The sequence below is a fragment of the Colobus angolensis genome, unplaced genomic scaffold (genome assembly GCF_000951035.1).
Source record: "Colobus angolensis palliatus isolate OR3802 unplaced genomic scaffold, Cang.pa_1.0 Scaffold275, whole genome shotgun sequence".
Taxonomy (NCBI): Eukaryota; Metazoa; Chordata; class Mammalia; order Primates; family Cercopithecidae; genus Colobus; species Colobus angolensis.
In genome coordinates, this window is record NW_012115988.1 from 3,649,276 (window position 1) to 3,668,525 (window position 19,250).

A 19,250-nucleotide genomic window follows, 5' to 3' on the forward strand; every position below is an offset into this window, starting at 1 on the left:
TCTCTGACGTGAGTAAAGGGGAATATTCTTTACTGAAATGGGGAAGACTAGAGATGGAGCAGATTTGGGAGGAAAGATCAAGAGGTCTTAATCTCAGTATGTGTTGTGTTTGAGATGCCTACGAGGCATCCAAGCAAAGATGTGGAGTAGGCAGTTAAATATGTGGACCTAGAGGGCTGGGGTTAGAAATCTGAATGTTGCTGGGAGCCATGGACTCTTATTAAGGTAAGAGGGTAGCAAGAGAGGAGAAGGAAATTCAGAACAGAATCTTAGGAAATGCCAAAGAAAGAGTTAGAGGAGAAATTGGCAAAAAGGATGAGGTGAAAAACATGTGTGTTAAAACATTTTTTTTAGCATTTTAAGAAGAGAAGATTTTAGCCTGGCATGATGGCTGAGGCCTGTAATCCCGGCTACTCAGGAGATTAAAGCAGGAGGATTACTTCAGGCCAGGAGTTTGAGACCAGCCTGGGCAACACAGCAATACCCATCTCTAAAATGAATTAATTAGTTAAATAATTGTTTAAATAAGAAGAGGAGTTCATGAAAGAGTAGTCAGCAGGGCTAAATGCTTTTAAGTAAGATGAGAGTTGGAAGTATTCATTGTATTTAGCAACATAGGGTGTATTGCTCTTAGGAAGAGCTGTAGTGGGGGCAGAAATTGGAATGCAAATATGGCCTGTGGCTGGGAGTTGGGTGAGTGTTCCTAATGAGGGCCTTTATCCTACCAGGAGTTAACCTATACACCACACTTTTATCGCCCATGACAGATTGCATGGAGTCATCCAGACAAAGAATACCACCACTAAGCTCTCATTGAAACAGGTTGGTAAAATGTCAAGGAGATAACCCTTGAGAAGATTTTTTTTTTTTTAAGTCCACGTGCGCATCGCTGTGCAAATCTCTGCAAACCAATGAAATTACATACACACAAGTGCAATGGGTGGTTTAATCTCACAAAGAACTTGAGGAAGTAATTTTCATCATCACTTCTGCTGATCAAAGTCTCAAAGGTCAAGACCACATTGCAGTCTTTTCATTGTTGTAAAAGTTAATGAAAGTTAATTATTAAAGCTGACAGAAAGGTAATTTGTCCTCTGTCTTACATAACCCATATATAGACATCCCTATACATATGGATGCACACAGAGCCTGTAGACCTGAGTGGATGGACACTGCCTCTTAGAACTAGAACTTAGAACTTTATCTTGAAAATATATCACTGTTGCTGAAGCTCCTCACTGAGTAGGTGTCAGGTAGGAACCAAATTTATGATTGTTATATTCAAACTGGTTTTCTGTTCCTTGAGAATGGTATTTTTTCTGATCAAAGCCTATTTAGGAGTTATTATTATGTTCTTGAGTTTATTCCATGTGTGTGAATATTTTGAATGAATCCACTAATAAGCTATGTAAGTATGTCTGGAGCGCTAGCAATGTGGAATAAATATTTAAGTAGACTTTAATTTAACAAGTAAATGGTTGTAAGCATCATTAAGTCTTAAACAGTCTTTTCAAAGATATTAGTGTTCTTGTTTTAATTATTCAGATAATTGCTTTAATTCTCCACTCAAATCTGACTTTATAGATAGATTATCTGCTCTGAGGGTTGGGGGGAAAAAAAGCAAGCTTTAAGGAAATAGTTTCTCCAGGAGATAGAATCACCTACTAGAAAGGATTCAGAAAGGCCATCTGGTCCCAGCCAGGCATAGGGGCATGTACCTATAGTCCTAACTACTCAAGAGGCTAAGGCAGGAGAATAGCTTAGCCCAAGAGTTCGAGGTCAGCGTAGGCAACATGGCAACACCTTGTCTCTTAAAAAAAAAAAAAAAAAAAGGGTGGGGGGACATCTGGTCTAGAAGTGAGAAATTTATCTAGATATCCTAGAAAGTCCAAGACTAAGGGAAACAGGGAGAGAAGAAAAGGCAATGAGAGTAAGGATAGAGAATGGAAAGAGAAGAGAGATGGGGAGAAAATGGTTACTGGAAAGTAGCAGAGTGCCCTATGCCACAAGTAGTATAATATAATATAATATACTTAGTAATATATGGGTACTTATCCCATACATTACTAACTCTACCAAGATAAAATCTATTTTATTCTTTAAAATGTCAGGAAAAGATTATACAACTTTCTTTATATATGCAAGTGAGGAACAATTTATCAAATGATTGGACTAAATAATTATCTTTTCTGAAGAAAGTCATTTGGAAAAATTGTGTCATGAAATTTGACTGCATAAACATCATTCCTTTTTTTTTTTTCTGAGATGGATTCTCATTCTGTCGCCCAGGCTGGAGTGCAGTGGCACAATCTCTGCTTACTGCAACCTCTGCCTCCCAGGTTCAAGTAATTCTCCTGCCTCAGCCTCCCAAGTAGCTGATACTACAGGCACACTCCACTGTGCCTGGCTGATTTTTTTTTCTTTTTTTTTTTGTATTTTTAGTAGAGACAGGGTTTCGCCATGTTGGCCAGGCTGATCTCGAACTCCTGACCTCAGGTGATCTGCCCACCTCAGTCTCCCAAAGTGCTGGGATTACAGGCACGTGCCACCTCATCTGATGAAGGATTATTCCTAATGAAAAATTAGGAAGCAACTAATTTGATTTCAGAAATAAGTAAAATGTGGTAACACAATACATACTTTGCCTTCCCCCTCTGGATAAGGGAATAAGTAAGTATATAAAGAAATGAACAAATGTTTAATACCTCCTAAACAGCTCATATTAGACTAAGAAACAAAATCGTTCAGAAAATGAGAATGAACATTTTTCAATTACAAGAATAAATATGTAATAACACATTCTAGCTCTTCTCTACAATAAAGGTCTTTGATTCTCCAAGGAGAAAAGAAGAGCCTCCTCTAGCCTCTGTGTTACTTTGTTGAGAAGCAGGGGGGAGAATAAAGCAAGTCACCTCAAGGAGATTGGGCCCCAGGCCACGAGGCTCATGTTTTGTGTTGTGGATATTGAGTATGGGAGTGTGAGGCTTTCGTGCTCAAAAGCAAGGACCCTGAAGGTGCCTCACCTTGTTCTTTTGCCTTGTCTCTCTTGGGGATAGGGGCTGTGCCCCCTGACATTCAATATGTAGCGGAGAAGAACATGTAGTGGAGACAGTCAGTTATTCACAAGATGTGGCTTCTCATCCTGGCTCTGGAAAGTTGAGAAAGTCATTTATCTTCTCTCATCTCAATTTCTTCATCTGTAAATTAGCGATAATATAGCCTATCTTCTCTGCCTCCATCACACAGTAACACTCAAGGAAGAAAAGTGAAAGTGCTCAGAAAATCTCAACGCCTTATAGAAATGGCCAGGGATTCTCTTTTGCCTTCTGTGAGCCTCCTGGGTGTGAAACCCCTTGCTATGGAGCATCCCAACATTTCTCTAATGGTTTAGCCTATGGGCCAACAAAGCCTTCTGTTTCAGTGTTTGGAATTCTCACTATCCTTTGACATGATTCGCTTACTCCCCACTGCTTTGTCGTGCACCCCTGCCAAACCTATCTGTTCTTGAAAGTCTAACCCAAGACTCAGAGTTCCTTCACAAAACCTTTCCTAACTCCAACCCACATTTACATCCCTTCTTCCAATTTATTATCTGCACCAATTATTGTGGGCACGTCTCCTGTGTATGTGAACTTTGGTGTTTAGGACTACATCATTTATATATATTTTGCTCATAGTTCAGTTTATTTCAACAAACTTTCTTGTATACTTACTGTGTCATAGGACCTATGCAAAAGGGGAAAAAATGGTTAAGATTTGGGCCTTGCCCTTGAAAAACTCAGTCTTAAAGGGAAGAGAAACATAAACAAATAATGACCATACCATATGACATGGAATAGACACATATACAAGGTACTTATAAGAACGAAATGATTAACTCTATCCAGGGATTTCATGAAGGCTTTACATCATTTTCTTATCTTCTACAACTGTGTTGGGAAATGAGTTCCTGACAAATAATAGGCTAATACATGTTTGTTGAAGGAATGAAGAAATGAATCAATGGTCAGCTGAGTTGTTTTGTTTTGTTTTGTTTTTAGAGACATGGTCTCTTTATATTGGCCAGGCTGGTCTTGAACTCCTGGCCTCAAGGAGTCCTCCCACCTCAGCCTCCCAACGTGCCAAGATTACAGGCATGAGCCACTGCGCCCAGCTGTGCTGAGTATTTTTAAGAATGAATTGGAATCCACCAGGTATTGGAGAAGAAGAACACAAAGGACGTCATGTGTACAAAGACACGGAATTGTTAAATATTATAGTGTATTAGGAACCTGCTGCAATTGTGAAGGAGGAGTGAAGAAGCTTGTGAGATAGACCAGAGCCAAAACATGAAGGGCCTTGTATGCCATTCTAGGAAGCTCAGATAGATAGATTATTTTAAAACTATGTTAAAACAAACTGGGATAAAAATGGAAAACTGCTACTTCTAAAGATAAGCTCAGAGTAAACATAAAGTCATAGAAAAGTTGGCAGCACTAGCATTTTCCAACAGTTTCCAGCTGACTTTTGTCATGTGGATCAGTTGTAAATTCAGTCTAAACAGTCAATATTAAACTCACTCCTGAGACTGCTACCTATGAACTTAAGGCTAAGAAGTCTCCCTTTGTATACCCTACTTTCAGTTTTGAGAACAGCCCTAGAAGGAAAATAATGGTCTCTTCCTTTTGCTATTAGAAAATTGAAGGGTTGGACTGGGTGCTCACACCTATAATCCCAGCATTTTGGGAGGTCAAGGTAGGCGGATCACTTGAGGCCAGGAATTCGAGACCAACCTGGCCAACATGGCGAAACTCCATCTCTACTAAAAATACAAAAAAATTAGCTGGGTGTGGTAATGGGTGCCTGTAGTCCTAGCTACTTGGGAGGCTGAAGCTGGAGAATCACTTGAACCCAGGAGGCGGAGGTTGTAGTGAGCCGAAATCACGCCACTGCACTCCAGCCTCCAGCCTGGGTTACAGAGCAAGACTCTGTCTCAAAAAAAAAAAAAAAAAAAAAGAGAAAGAAAGAAAAGAAAAGAAAATTGATGGCTTGAATCACTGGCTCATGGCAAACATAGTTAAGACATGGCAAGGCAAGGATTTGAAACCTGGTCTGCTTAGTTACCAAAGTCTCACTCTTTTCTGTTGTACCTCCCAATTAAATTAGGTTTGCCTTCCTTCTTCAGCATCTTGGGCAATGTAGTAATAGAATTGATGAAAAATAATAGTAACAATTATTGCTCACTTCAGCCTCTGACCCCTCCTGAGCTCTCTTAACCAACCTCAGTGCTGAGACCCCTTCCCTCCAATCACCACTCTGGCCCTCTCGCATTCTGATGCCATCATCTCCCTGTTTCCATCCAGCCTTGTACTAACCAGAATGTGGAGCTTCTTGTGTGCTTGATTTCTGATTCCTCTGGCTGCTGATGGAGATCCCTCTGAAGGTGTTCACTGGAGCAATTATTCTGCTTCTTCTCCCATCTCTCACCCGCTCCCCCAAGTACAGTTATCAGGACACTGCTGTATTTCCCACTGTCCAAGGACTAATTCATGAAATAGGGCTGGCTTACCTCTGGTTTTGCACTGACTGGCTCAGAGATATTTTGAGATCCCTGAGGTGAGTCATGTTTTCAGCAGATTTCAGGCGCAGTGTGGCATTTTCAGTGATGTCTCCATGAAGGTCTTCCTCAGCTTGAACAGCTATGGAGGGGTGATGCTACTAGGAGCTGCCTTGTCCAAGAGTGGAGGCATCTAATGTGACTGCGGAGGGGCTGGGAAGTGTTCTGCACCCTTCCTTGTCTGCTGATTTCAAATGACCACTAATTAAAGCCAAATCCTAGCACTGCTCATCAGCATCTTGGTTCAAATTAGCTGTTTCCCAGCAAAAGGGCAGACCTCTGAAAGACTAAAACACAGAATAGATAAACACTGAGTGGAAAGGTCAGGGTCGTAAGACACTTCTCAGCAGAGTAGGGCAGGCAGAGTGGAGGTTCTTGTAACTGGAGGCCAGGCTGCAGGTTGGAAATGGGTGGAACTTGGAGGGGTGGGGAGGTATATACATGACAATCCCTAGAAACATCAAAAAGTTGTTAATACATGGGAATAGTTAAACTAAGAAACTGAACTTCAGAAATTAATCCTAGGATTAAATTTCTGCTCAAAAAGAAAAAAAAAAAAAGCAGAGAACAATAATATGTATGACTAAGCCACAGCACCAAGATATGTAGGTATGTGAATGTCTATGTGTGTGTCTATGTATGTTATATATAGATATATATAGCTATATATAGATATAGATATAACATATATATAGTTATATATAGATATAGATATATCATAAAGGCCAAAAAATAAATAAAAAGCAAATCATAGGGAAGCAAATAAACGTGGAAATATATACAAATAAGGCTTGGGATTCTACAATTAGTAAGAGGAAGGGACCCTGAGAATGAATTTCAATCCCCAAATCCACTGACACCCTAAGGACCCAGAGATCCATGAAGATAGAACATGAAAAGGCTTACATTAATATGGGCGTAATATTTGAAATTGGAATTGTGATTCTAGGAACCAGAAAAAAGTGTTTTCCAAGAATTTCTGGCAAAAACATAACTTGTTCGGGTGAAAAAAAAGTTAAGAAAAATCTCTTTTGAATTCCTAATTAAAGATGAGCCAAGATCGCGTCACTGCACTCCAGCCTGGGTGACAGAGCAAGAGTGTCTCAAAAAAAAAAAAAAGATCATGCTCAAGAATCTCAGAAACGATGACATGGAGAATGTCATTAATTTATGACTATCTGGAACATCTCTTCAGCAGAGGCACCATTGGTTCAGAGGCCCACATAGTATGTTACACATGGAGGCATAGCTTTTGGAAGCGGGGATGGGTGCAAGGGGAAAACAGAAAGGCTGGAATGTGGCCCTCAAGATTTCTCTCTAAAGTCTGGAAAGATTTCTTTTTTTTTTTTTTTTTTTTGAGATGGAGTCTTGCTCTGTCATCCAGGCTGGAGTGCAGGGGCATGATCTCAGCTCACTGCAACCTCTGCCTCCCAGGTTCGAGCAATTCTCCTGTCTCAGCCTCCTGAGTAGCTGGGATTACAGGTGCCCACCACTACGCCTGGCTAATTTTTGTATTTTTAGTAGAGATAAGGTTTCACTGTATTGGCCAGGCTGGTCTTGAATACCTGACCTCAAGTGATCCTCCCGCCTCAGCCTTCCAAAGTGCTGGGATTATAGGCATGAGCCACCGCGCCTGGCCAGAAAGATTTCTTAAGCTCCCCTGATTTCTTCCCTGAGCAGTCCCCTTGCAGGCAGTGCTTGGGTGTGAGGAGGAGGCTTTTACTGGCAGGACAGCCAGAGTTCAGGCTCTTGATCCAGCAGGAGGTATAAGAAAGCCTACTGAAGAGACAGCCATAGCCATCCTCAGAGAAGGAAGCTGATTAGAAATGAAGTTCTATTTCTCACATCACTGTGATCGGCAAAAAAAATTAAAATAAAAAATAAAAAAATACAACAGCCAAAAGAATATAAGTACCTTCAAGATCTTTTTTAGGGAAGATAACTAATAAATTTCTGTGAACTCCTTGAGGAAAGCATGAGTCAAGCAAGCAAAGAAGAATCTTTTTTTTTTTCTGTCCCCCATAGCAGCATCTGACAGAAGTACAAATGCACAGCGCTGAAGTCTTCTTCATCCTAAGGTTTGTTCCTTCAAAGGGTTAAGGCTGTTCTTATAAGATATTCCACATACCCTTTATGAGAAATCCAAGATATTAGAAGTGAATGACCATGGATGAGATCTTATTTATTAATGCTCCAACCATGTTGTTGATAATCAGCAAAAAAAAAAAAAAGACAAAAATCCATGCTCTGTACAGCAATGCACAAGTCACCTCCACTTCGTGAGCAAGTTCTTCTGACAATGGGAAGTACTATCTAGTTAGCGGGATTTGACCCCTGAAGTGTGGATGGAGAGATGGAAGAGGGAATGGAAACAAAAGAGAAAACAAGCACTTGGGAGTGGCAGGGGAGGAGAGGCCCAGAAAGAATAGCAAAGGAGGATCTAAATGTCATAACCGAGGCCCTGGTGGTGCACCTGTCAGCTACTTGGGAGGCTGAGGCTGAAGGATTGCTTAAGCCCAGGAGTTTGAGGTCAGCCTGGGCAACATATGAAAGATCCCTGCCTCTACTGAAATATTTTTAAAATTAGCAGGGCATAGTGGCCCACACCTGAGGTCCCAGCTACTCAGGAGACAGGAGGACTGCTTGAGTCTAGGAGTTAAGAGGCCATAGTGAGCTGTGATTACACCACTGCACTCTACCCCAAGCGACAGTGAGATCCTGTCTCTAATAATAATAATAATAAGGGAGTCATAACTGAGCTCAAAGGAACTCAAATGCTGGAGGTCAAGCCAGAGATTTGGGGCAGAAGCAGTACATTGTGGTCAGAAGTGAGCACAGAGGACTTTAGAGGAAACTAGAAAATGGGGTGGGAGAGAAAAATGGGTGATCAAAGAGAGGTCAAGTGGGGCCAGCAGTAGAGACCAGCATCTGATTCCTGGTTATAACTTGAGTTCTGCAAACATACTGAAAATCCCTTAAGGTATGTGAGGGCATGGTGTAACAATATACTATCTAGTGTGAGATAATTCAATTAATCACTGTGATTGAAGTTGAGGAACAAAACTTGGGCATTATGAGTAGTAATACAGAACAAGACTAGAGGGAAAAATGCTAGCAGTTAGTTGCAATGTTCTTCAATTATGTTCATATCAAACAATAGAGAAGCTGCATAACATAGAAAAGATAGCAAAGAAGTCTGAAAATGCAGGTACTGTTTCTGCCATTTTATAAGCTGTATGTCCCAAGAAAAAGTATTTCCATTTTAGTGTGGGTTTGGGGTGTGTGTGATTACTTTATCATTTGTAAGAATAAAATAATAATAACAAAATAATAAGAGTAACTGCCTCAAAGAATTGTGAAGGCTAACTTGGCAATGTGCATTTAAACATGTTGTAAAATTGATCTTTTAAGGATAATAGAAATAGGATTGAGATAAGAATAAAAAACTTAAACATCTTGTGTAGAAAATGCTAATAATTAAAATAATAGCTACCATGTAGTAAATGCCTATAGCATATTGTATGTAAGCTAGATGCTTCGGAAACCTTATTTACTCTTCACAATCACCTGAAACTTGAATATCTTTATCCCCATTATACAGGGAAGACTCAGAGAGGTTAAGGAACTTGCCCAGGATCATTCCTTTAAAAAGATCTTATTACTCACAAATGAAGTAACCAAATAATATTTAATTTGTTTCATAGTTTTCTTAACTATAAATTGTAAAACTCTAACTCCCAGAAACAATAAGGAAATAACTGAAATAGGCAATACCTTTGAATTTCACAATTTTTAAAAATTTTACAAGGTAAAAAAATCAAATTTTAAAATTCTGATGGGTAAATTGGAACAGACTGGACTGGAGTTAGAGGCAATAAATAAACTTTAAATCTAATCTGTCCCAGCACTTCAATGCCCTAACTTTGGAAATATTTCTGGGGAAAAATAGTTGATAAAGTATCTTGCCTTGTAAGTAAAAAATTGACTAAATGATTCATAAACTGAGTCAATTTTGTTACTTTTTGGCAAATTAAAAAATAAAACAAAAGCTTCTTGTTTACTTACCTAAAAGAGCCATGTCCAGCTCACTGGAATAAAATATCGCTATCACAAAACACAATCTAGGTCCCTTAATCCTGCCTTTTTTGATCTTAAAAGATGGTAACATTCAGTTCGGAGCTCACTCATCTGTAAATTGCATCACATTATCTCTGAGTTATTTAAGAAGCAAGCTCTGTTTGGTTTCAGGCATTTTTAACCTGCTAAAGGCAAGAAGTGTTCACCACATAGTTCCAAAGGTCTTCAACTTGCCACAGCCAACAGAAAAATCAAAATGATTGAACCCTTTGGGAATCAGTATATTGTGGCCAGGCCGGTGTATTCTACAAATGCTTTTGAGGAAAATCATAAAAAGAGAGACAGACATCATAAGACATTTCTGGATCATCTCAAAGTGTGTCTTAGGTAAGATCTTTTTTAAGGTATAGGCATTAGGAATATATTTTTGAAGCACTTTCACCTACATTTTCTAACTTTCCAAGTCTCCTTTCTGGCTCTAATTCACAGCCTACAGTCCTTTCCTCTTTGGTTTCCAAACCTCCTACTCCCTGCCAGAGTTGGAATGGTAGTGTTTAAAATGAACCCCGTCTTGGCTTATCAACACAGTCTTTCCAAATCAGACAACAAACAGATGGGGACAGAGGAAAATTCTCATTTGAAATATTACATGATTCAAGCTGAGGATGACAAATAGGTCTATTACGGTTAAAGAAAAGCAAGCATTTTAAAAAATCCTTTGTTGGTGACCAGAGGGCAGCTGATTATGGGTAAAGAATGTTACTGGGAGTGAAATTACTAGTTTAATCTTTAGCAAATTACCATCTTTACCAATTTCCCACCGACAGTTAGGTACTAAACTTAAACTTTGATATTAATTGACTGACCTGTGGCTTTCCATGTTTTCAGCTGTTCCCCACAAAAGGCCAAGAGAATTGTCCTCTCTTTGTTCCCCATAGCATCTTGGTTGCCAGGATATCGGCTTAAGGAATGGTTGCTCAGTGATATTGTTTCTGGTATCAGCACAGGGATTGTGTCCATACTACAAGGTACATTTTTTAAATGTATAATTTATATACCATAAAATTCATCCTTTGAATGTGTACAGCTCAGGGGCTTTTCATATATTCACTAGGTTGTGCATCTGTCACCACTATCCAATTCTGGAACATTTTCACCACCAGCAACCCCTAAAAATCACTTACCCATTAACTTCACATCCCCCTCTACCCTTTCTTTATGGATTTGCCTATTCTGGATATTTCATGTGAATGAAATAATACAATACATGGCACTTTGTGTCTAGTTTCTTTCACTCACTGTAACATTTTCAAGGTTGATCCATATTGTAGCATGTATTGGTACTCCATTCCATTTTGTGGACAAATAAGAATTCTGTTGTATGGACATATCACAATTTTTTAATCTACTCATTGGTTGATGAACATTTCCGTTGTTTCCACTTGGGGGCTATTATGAGTAATGCTATTTTGAACATTTGTGTACAAATTTTTGCGTGAACATGCTTCACTTTTCTTGGGTATGTCACTAGGAGTATAATTGCTGGATCATATGGTAACTCTACATTTAATCATTTGTGGAATTGCTAACTTATTTTCTAAAGTAGCTATGCCATTTTACATTTCCACTAGCAGTGTATGAGGGTTCAAATTTCTTCATACCATTGACACTTGTTATTGTCCATCTTTTTTCTTTTAGCTATCCCAGTGAGTATGAAGTGGCATCTCATTGTGGTTTTCATTTGCATTTCTCTAATGACTAACAATATTGAATATTTTTTCATGTGTTTATTGGCCATTTGTATATCTTTTGAAAAAGGTCTATTCAAATTTTTTACCCATTTTTAAATTGGGTTATTTGTCTTTTTGTTGTGGAGTTGTAAGTGTTGTTTCTATATTCTGGATACCAGACCCTTGTCAGATACACAATTTGCAAATAACTTTTTCATTCTGTGAATTATTGGTTAACTTCCTTGATAGTATCCTTCGACGTACACATTTTTAAATAGTGATTAAGTCCAATGTATCTGTTTCTTCACTGGTTGCTTATGCCAGGGGTCCCCAATCCCCGGGCCACAGACCAGTACAGGTCCGTAGCCTGTTAGGAACCGGGTTACACAGCAGGAGGTGAGTGGCACATGAGCAAGTAAAGCTTCAACTGTATTTACAGCCACTCCTCATTGCTCTCATTACCTCCTGAGCTCTACCTCCTGTTAGATCAGCAGCAACATTATATTCTCATAGGAGTGCAAACCCTATCGTGAACTGTGCATGCAAGGGATCTATCTAGGTTGCATGCTCCTTGTGAGAATCTAATGCCTGATGATCTGTCACGGTCTCCCATCACCCCCAGATAGGACCATCTAGTTGCAGGAAAACAAGCTCAGGGCTCCCACTGATTCTACATTATGGTGAGTTGTATAATTATTTCATTATATATCACAATGTAATAATAATAGAAATAAAGTGCACAAAAAATGTAATACACTTGAGTCATCCCAAAACCATCTCCCCTTCCCTAGTCAGTGGAAAAATTATCTTCCATAAAACCAATCCCTGGTGCCGAAAAGTTGGGGACTGCTGGTTTATGCCATCGATGTCATTTCTAAGAAACCATTGATGAATCCAAGGTCATAAAGATTCATACCTATGCTTTCTTCTAAGAGTTTTATAGTTTTAGTTCTTACATTTACATCTTTAATATATTTTGAATTAATGAGGTCACTTATTTTTAGGGTCCAATCCTAAATACCATAAGAACCAAATGAGAATGTCTTTGATTCCTCTTGTACAAAATAAGGACTCTGCTGCTTGTGTGTTTATAGGTTTAGCATTTGCTCTGCTGGTCACCATCCCCCCAGGCTATGGGTTGTATGCAGCCTTTTTCCCAACTGTAATCTACCTTTTCTTTGGCACTTCCAAACACATATCTGCGGGTAAGTCAGTTACTGAGCTGATTAATGCTCACATTGTTTTTTCTTTATGAATTTTATTAGCCATACATTGTATCAATTCCAAATTGCACATAATCCAGGAGAAGAGTCATGGTCTCTTGTGAAAATTAGGACCAGGGTTTGAGAAGGAGGGCAGGGTCACAGATGGCAGTCATTTTATTTATTTATTTATTTATTTAATTTTTTGAGATGGAGTTTTGCTCTTATTGCCCAGGTCCTTGGAGTGCAATGGTGTGATCTCGGCTCACTGCAACCTCTGCCTCCCGGGTTCAAGCGATTCTCCTGCCTCAGCCTCTCAAGTAGCTGGGAGTACAAGTGTGTGCCACCACGCCCGGCTAATTTTTTGTATTTTTAGTAGAGACGGGGTTTCTCCATGTTGGTCAGGCTGGTCTCGAACTCTCAACCTCAGATGATCCACCCGCCTTGGCCTCCCAAAGTGCTGGGATTACAGGCATGAGCCATCACACCTGGTCTCACCAGTCATTTTATATGCTCTTATTCTGTGGTTGAAAGACAATATGCTTTAGGGAGGCATATGCTGACCAAGATTCACCCACTGTTAATTAGGTCCGTTTCCGATTCTGAGTATGATGGTGGGAGCAGCAACTGTAAGAGTAGCTCAAAGTTCCTCTGGAAATAAAGGATTGTGCAACAACTCAACGAGTAATTTTTCATCACTGGATGAATGCAAGGTGATGGTGGCGGCATCAATCACAATGCTTTCTGGAGTAATCCAGGTGAGCACCTTCTTATGTAACTTGCCCACTTCAATCTGTTTGCCTTGACTGGTACACATCTCTCTGTTTTTCCTCGCCACTGCCACTCCTCCTCATATTCCCTTTAGTTTATGTCTCTCCCTCGTGGCCCATAAGAAATACTGTAAGAAGGGTCATTCATCACAACCAGAGGGAGAGGAATGGGTCAACAGTATAAAAATGAATGAATATGGGTCTAGACGGAAGGAAGAAGGGGAATGGAGAGGCACAAACAGTGACAAGTGAAATGCTTCAACATATATCTGGGAATTGATAGACTCAAGAAACAGCATATCGGGAATTGATAAGAGTCAAGAAACAACCGTATGCAAGAAATCGTGATACTGGTGGCTTTAGAATTTTTTTCTTTAAATCTTCAGCAACTGTAATCTAGTTGGAAGGGATGGGGGCTTTGAACTGCTCATGTCAATTTTGGGGAAAACTGAAGAGGATTATGGTAGAGTCTCACTCCCAAGCCATATGCTGACACCCCTACTGAATAGTGAAAATGTCGTGGACTTTTTGAGATGTTGCCTAAGTTTATGGATAATGATATTATTGGTTAAGACCATTTCTTAGGCCGGGCGCGGTGGCTCGAGCCTGTAATCCCAGCACTTTGGGAGGCCGAGACAGGCGGATCACGAGGTCAGGAGATCGAGACCATCCTGGCTAACACGGTGAAACCCCGTCTCTACTAAAAAAAAAAAATACAAAAAACTAGCCGGGCGAGGTGGCGGGCGCCTGTAGTCCCAGCTACTTGGGAGGCTGAGGCAGGAGAATGGCGTAAAACCCGGCAGGCGGAGCTTGCAGTGAGCTGAGATCCGGCCGCTGCACTCCAGCCTGGGCGACAGAGCGACACTCCGTCTCAAAAAAAAAGTATAACTTAAAATTACATCAGCAAATTTATGAGGGCTGATGCTAGGTAAGATTCTGCTAGAAAAGGCCTGTGAGTCTTCCAAAGACACCACACTTAAAAATAAGGTGGGCGAATAAGCCTGTTACTTCTTGGGGGCCAACTAGACTTATATCCTATGTGAATACCATGTAACGTTCCGCCTGGAGGATGGGGTGGAAGGGAAGGAGAGGAAGGAGCCTGGATGGGAGGTGTCCCTGGAGGCAGGGACATTTGCTTCCTCAAGGCATATACATACAGGTTGAGCCTTTACATTTTGTGTAATATTATTTCAGTTGCGGATCCTTGAGTTTGCTGAGGCGTACTCCTAATCTATGCTGACAAAAGTTTTTGTTCTCTTTCCAGTTGGCTCTGGGGATTCTGCGGGTTGGATTTGTAGTGATATACCTATCTGAGTCCCTCATCAGTGGCTTCACTACTGCTGCTGCTGTTCATGTTTTGGTTTCCCAACTCAAATTCATTTTTCAGCTGACAGTCCCATCACACGAGGATCCATTTTCAATTTTCAAAGTAAGTATTTCTTTCACTTAAAAAATACTGAAATACATGAAACTCACTACTGTATTCTTAGAGAGCTTTCCTTTAATGCTTTTGCCATGGGGTTTACCTACAGGTTGTAAAATGTATTCATATTAAAAAAAAAAAAAAGTAAATCCAGGCGTGATGGCTCAAACCTGTAATCCCAGCACTTTGGGAGCCTGAGGCAGGAGGATCCCTTGAGCCCTGGAGTTCAAGACCAGCCTATGCAACAAAGTGAAACCTCACCTTTACAAACAATAAAATAATTACCTGGGCATGGTGGTACACATCTGTAGTCCCACCTCGTTGGGAGACTGAGGCAGAGGATCGCTTGAGCCCTATTTCTTGAAAAGCAGGTCTCATTCTTTTAGAATTGAAGTTCTTGAGTCCTTTTTGCATCCTATTTAGAAAACAAAAGACAATTTACCAATATGTAGATAGGGCAGCAGTTCTCTCTTCCTCCAGAGGATGCAAAATAGAGCAGATAGTGTTCTTAGTTTTAAAACTTGGGACAAAATGCTAAAGCTTTTAATAACATAGATTTTGTTTTTTGGAAATATACTTGAGTCAAATGTAAGAGAAGTGCTACTTAATTTTTGTTGTTAACATTAGCTCGATGGTAGATGTGTTTGATTTTTAACAACTCCCAACAGTTTTTGGGAGTTGAGACAGAACTTGCTCCAAATTGGAACCAACACTCTCTTACTTCCATCCAGAGGTATTCCAGAAGTGGAGTGTTCTAGAAGCAATTTGGGATCCAGTTTTGCCCCACTTGAGCTTTTTGGGGTATGTGGATATGGAACCCAACTAATTTCAAGAAGTAAGACCATGCATAGTGCACAGTTAGCCAGAAAACTATTTTCCAAAAGTGACATAGAGAGTCAGCTAAGAAATGTGAGGGGATCTAAACCCCCAAAAAGGGCCAGGAATTGAGCATACTAAGCAAAACTATCAAAGATCAGAAGTTATTCCCTGGACAGAGTAGTGATGGCTGTGAAATAAAAAATGATGCCCAAAGAGACCTAATAATGGCAGGAGACCAGTGGTAAAAATGTGAAAAGTATCCAACAAAATTTGACACTAGCCAAAGAGATTCCCAGCAAGAATGCCAGAAGCATTCTTAAACTAGTGTGCCACCTACACTATGCTAATTTACTCTTCTCATATCTCCATCTCTACTCTCTACAATTTCACACTCACAATTAAACAGGAGCAGAACAGGAAATCGCTATCAGTCTCTATCAGTCTTTTTGCTTCCATGTTTATTTTTATTCGTTTGGAGATGTGTTGTATCCAAATTATGCATTAATATAGGGCCTTGGTGATTTTTGTTTTTCTAATTGTAGGTACTATACTCTGTATTCTCACAAATAGAGAAGACTAATATTGCAGACCTGGTGACAGCTCTGATTGTCCTTTTGGTTGTATCCATTTTTAAAGAAATAAATCAGCGCTTCAGAGACAAACTTCCAGTGCCTATTCCAATAGAATTCATTATGGTAATTGATCATTTTCAGACTCTGTCATAGTTACTCTACTGTTTTTATGTTGTAAATCCTTCACCATCTGTAGCTCAGGAGGCTTTAGTGGGGCAGGTCATCTCTGCAGTTTCTGGGCATAATGTTTCGCATGGTTTTCTTCTCATTCAGAATTTAATAACTTCCTCTTATGATTTTGAGTTAATTTTTTCCATGTGAGACAAGGAGAGTGCAGAGAGCACGACCTTTGACAAAATGTCGTGGTAGAGCCATTTGAATTAAAGCTGTGGTTCTCAATCCTGGCGGCATGTTAGAATTGCCTCCGAATTTCTTAAGAAGTAACAAAGCCTGGGCTAGAGTTCTTATTTAACAGGTACAGAAGTGGGTTTTGGCAATTTATTTTTTTCAAAGCAAAACTCTTACTTACATCTCACATTTCTAACCTGGGCCATTTGCAACTTTGCAGACCGTGATCGCAACAGGTGTATCCTATGGCTTTGACTTTCAGAAAAGGTTTAACGTGTCTGTGGTTGGGAAAATGAATCCTGGGTAAGTGTGTCTTCCATGATGGCATCACCATGCACGAAGCAGAGAGTTAGCAGTAGTGACAGGCGAGGTACAATCCGAACTGCAGGTCACCCTGCAGGTAACTCTCATCAGAATCCTCCCTGCACCCTGCATCCCTAAGGAAGACTCACTGCTTTCCTTCTAGGAAGGAGCTACAAAGAAAAGCAGGGTCTGCAGTTCCTTTTTTTTCAGCCTCCCCACAATGAATGCAGTTCTTAATACCAGAAAGTTTCTACTTGTGGAAGAACTCACAAACAAGACAAGCAGGGACGCAGACCAGCAGAAACTCACTTGAAAGTAAAAGTTAGCAAACTAGTGAAAGTATACAAATAGGCAAAGTAAGGCCAGACACGGTGGCTCATGCCTGAAATCCCAGCAATTTGAGAGGCCTAGGTGAGAGGATCACTTGAGCCCAGGAGTTCAAGACCAGTCTGGGCAACACAGCAAGGCCCCCATCTCTTGTTTTTTTTTTTTTTTTAAAAAAAGACATATAAATAATACAATAAAGAAAAATAGGCAAAGTAGATGGCTTCTCCTTATAAAGAAACACCAAGTGAAATCAGATTTCCTTGTCCATAAATTACCATAAACAATATGTAATGCTTTGTTTGAAGTTACCAAAGCCAAGTTCTGAAAGTTCAAAAGAGACACTGAAGGAACACAGACACGCCACATGAGCAGTCCAGATAGGCACACTCTGTCCTTTCTCGCGATCAGATTCAAAACAAGGGTAGGGCAACTTTTCCCACTGCAAAAGGATGAGAAGCCCGGTCTGTACAAGAATTTTAAAATGTACTTCATTACATTTCGTGGATTGAGAAGGAAGATCATTTTGTGCTGTTTCTTCTAACCATAGCATCAGTTTCTTCCAACTTACCAAGGAAAGGTTTTCCTGTTTTATTTTTTAAAAAAAGACTTCTCTCCCTCTCTATGCTTAACAAGTATTTGAGAATTCGAAATCAACATTTATATGTATTTTTTAAAATACAGCCAAATTCTTTTAAAGGCAAATATATGTATTTTTTATTTTTTTAAAGAAAAAAAATTTATTACCAGATCTTCATGTGTTATACTTCATGAATCTCAAACGTCACTTTTAATTTTTAAAGTTTTAAAGTGGAAATTAGGCTGAAACTGAAAGACTATTTCTAGGGTTTCCTTCTATTCTGCCACTTTCAAGTGATTTCACTTAACTTAAACGTCTTGGGAGACATAAACCAAATAGAGAAAATAAATAAATAAATGTAAAATCAAACAGGATCTTGTCAGAAGGGTTTGGAAAATAAAAGATAAACTTAAGATCACTGAGTTACACCTTAAACACCTCAACAACAGTCTTATTTAGTGAGTATATTTTCAATGTCAGTGTACCTCTCTCCACAGTGTGTGGGGTATGGGAACGGGTAACCATTACATTCAACAGAGAGGCAGTGTAACCTAGTAGGTAAGCTCAAGTGTTCTAGAGACAGAGTGCCTGAGATTTGATTCTGACTCACTTTTTGAGCTTGAGCACATTACCAAAAACTCTGTGCCTCAATGTCCTTGGCTGTAGAAATGAGGCTAAAAATACTAGCTATCAAGTAGGATTCTTTTAAGAGTTAAGTGAGTTAATATATGTAACATATTTAAGTGCCTGACTTACAATAAATGTTCAAATTACACTACTATTGTTACAGTTTAACACCTAAATTAGGTAGCAAGCGCTTGAGCTTTTTATGTTCCATTTTTTTTTTCTGGGTGATAATTGAGTAGGTATTTTAGGTTTTTGTTGATTGCAAATAGAATATAACTGGAAGGTAGTGATTATTAATTATTGCTAACCTGCTGTTCATGAGTATGCCACCTTAGAAGTTATTTTGCAAAGTCTCATACACTAAATACAAATAATTTGGCTGAAGAAAAGTGCTCATTGAAACAGTAAAGGAAACATAAGGGGTATATTCAGATTCCAGAGGGATCCTGTAATAATAGCTAACAGGTACTTTGTGTTTTACAGTGTGTAAATAGTATTTGCATTTATTATTTGACCTCCCACTAAACTGTGAAGAAAAGAGAACAAGACCGGGAACCATGGCTCACGCCTGTAATCCTAGCACTTTGGGAGGCCAAGGCAGGTGGATCACTTGAGGATACAAGTTTGAAACCATCCTGGCCAACATAGTGAAACCCCGTCTCTACTAAAAATACAAAAATTAGCTGGGCATGGTGGCGGGTGCCTGTAGTCCCAGCTACTTGGGAGGCTGAGGCGGGGGGGTCTCTTGAGCCTGGAAGGTGGAGGTTGCAGTGAGCTGTGCACTGAAACCCTGTCTCTCCTTTGTAAAAATACAAAATTGCCTGGGCGTGGTGGCACATGCCTGTAATCACAGCTACTGGGGAGGCTGAGGCAGGAGAA

The 19,250-nt window shown here is 39.8% G+C and overlaps 1 protein-coding gene across 1 annotated transcript in view; it reads left to right on the plus strand.

The window, feature by feature from the left end:
* The first annotated feature begins 1,129 nt into the window (after positions 1 to 1,129).
* Positions 1,130 to 19,250, plus strand: part of SLC26A3 (solute carrier family 26 (anion exchanger), member 3) — a 38,151-nt gene continuing 20,030 nt past the window's right edge. The window contains exons 1-8 of the mRNA XM_011948197.1: positions 1,130 to 1,253; positions 9,845 to 10,060; positions 10,562 to 10,701; positions 12,498 to 12,608; positions 13,194 to 13,363; positions 14,640 to 14,804; positions 16,160 to 16,312; positions 16,758 to 16,840. Of these exons, the coding sequence (XP_011803587.1) occupies positions 9,930 to 10,060; positions 10,562 to 10,701; positions 12,498 to 12,608; positions 13,194 to 13,363; positions 14,640 to 14,804; positions 16,160 to 16,312; positions 16,758 to 16,840 (953 nt within the window). The 5' untranslated portion in view covers positions 1,130 to 1,253; positions 9,845 to 9,929. The remainder of the gene's footprint in view (positions 1,254 to 9,844; positions 10,061 to 10,561; positions 10,702 to 12,497; positions 12,609 to 13,193; positions 13,364 to 14,639; positions 14,805 to 16,159; positions 16,313 to 16,757; positions 16,841 to 19,250) is intronic.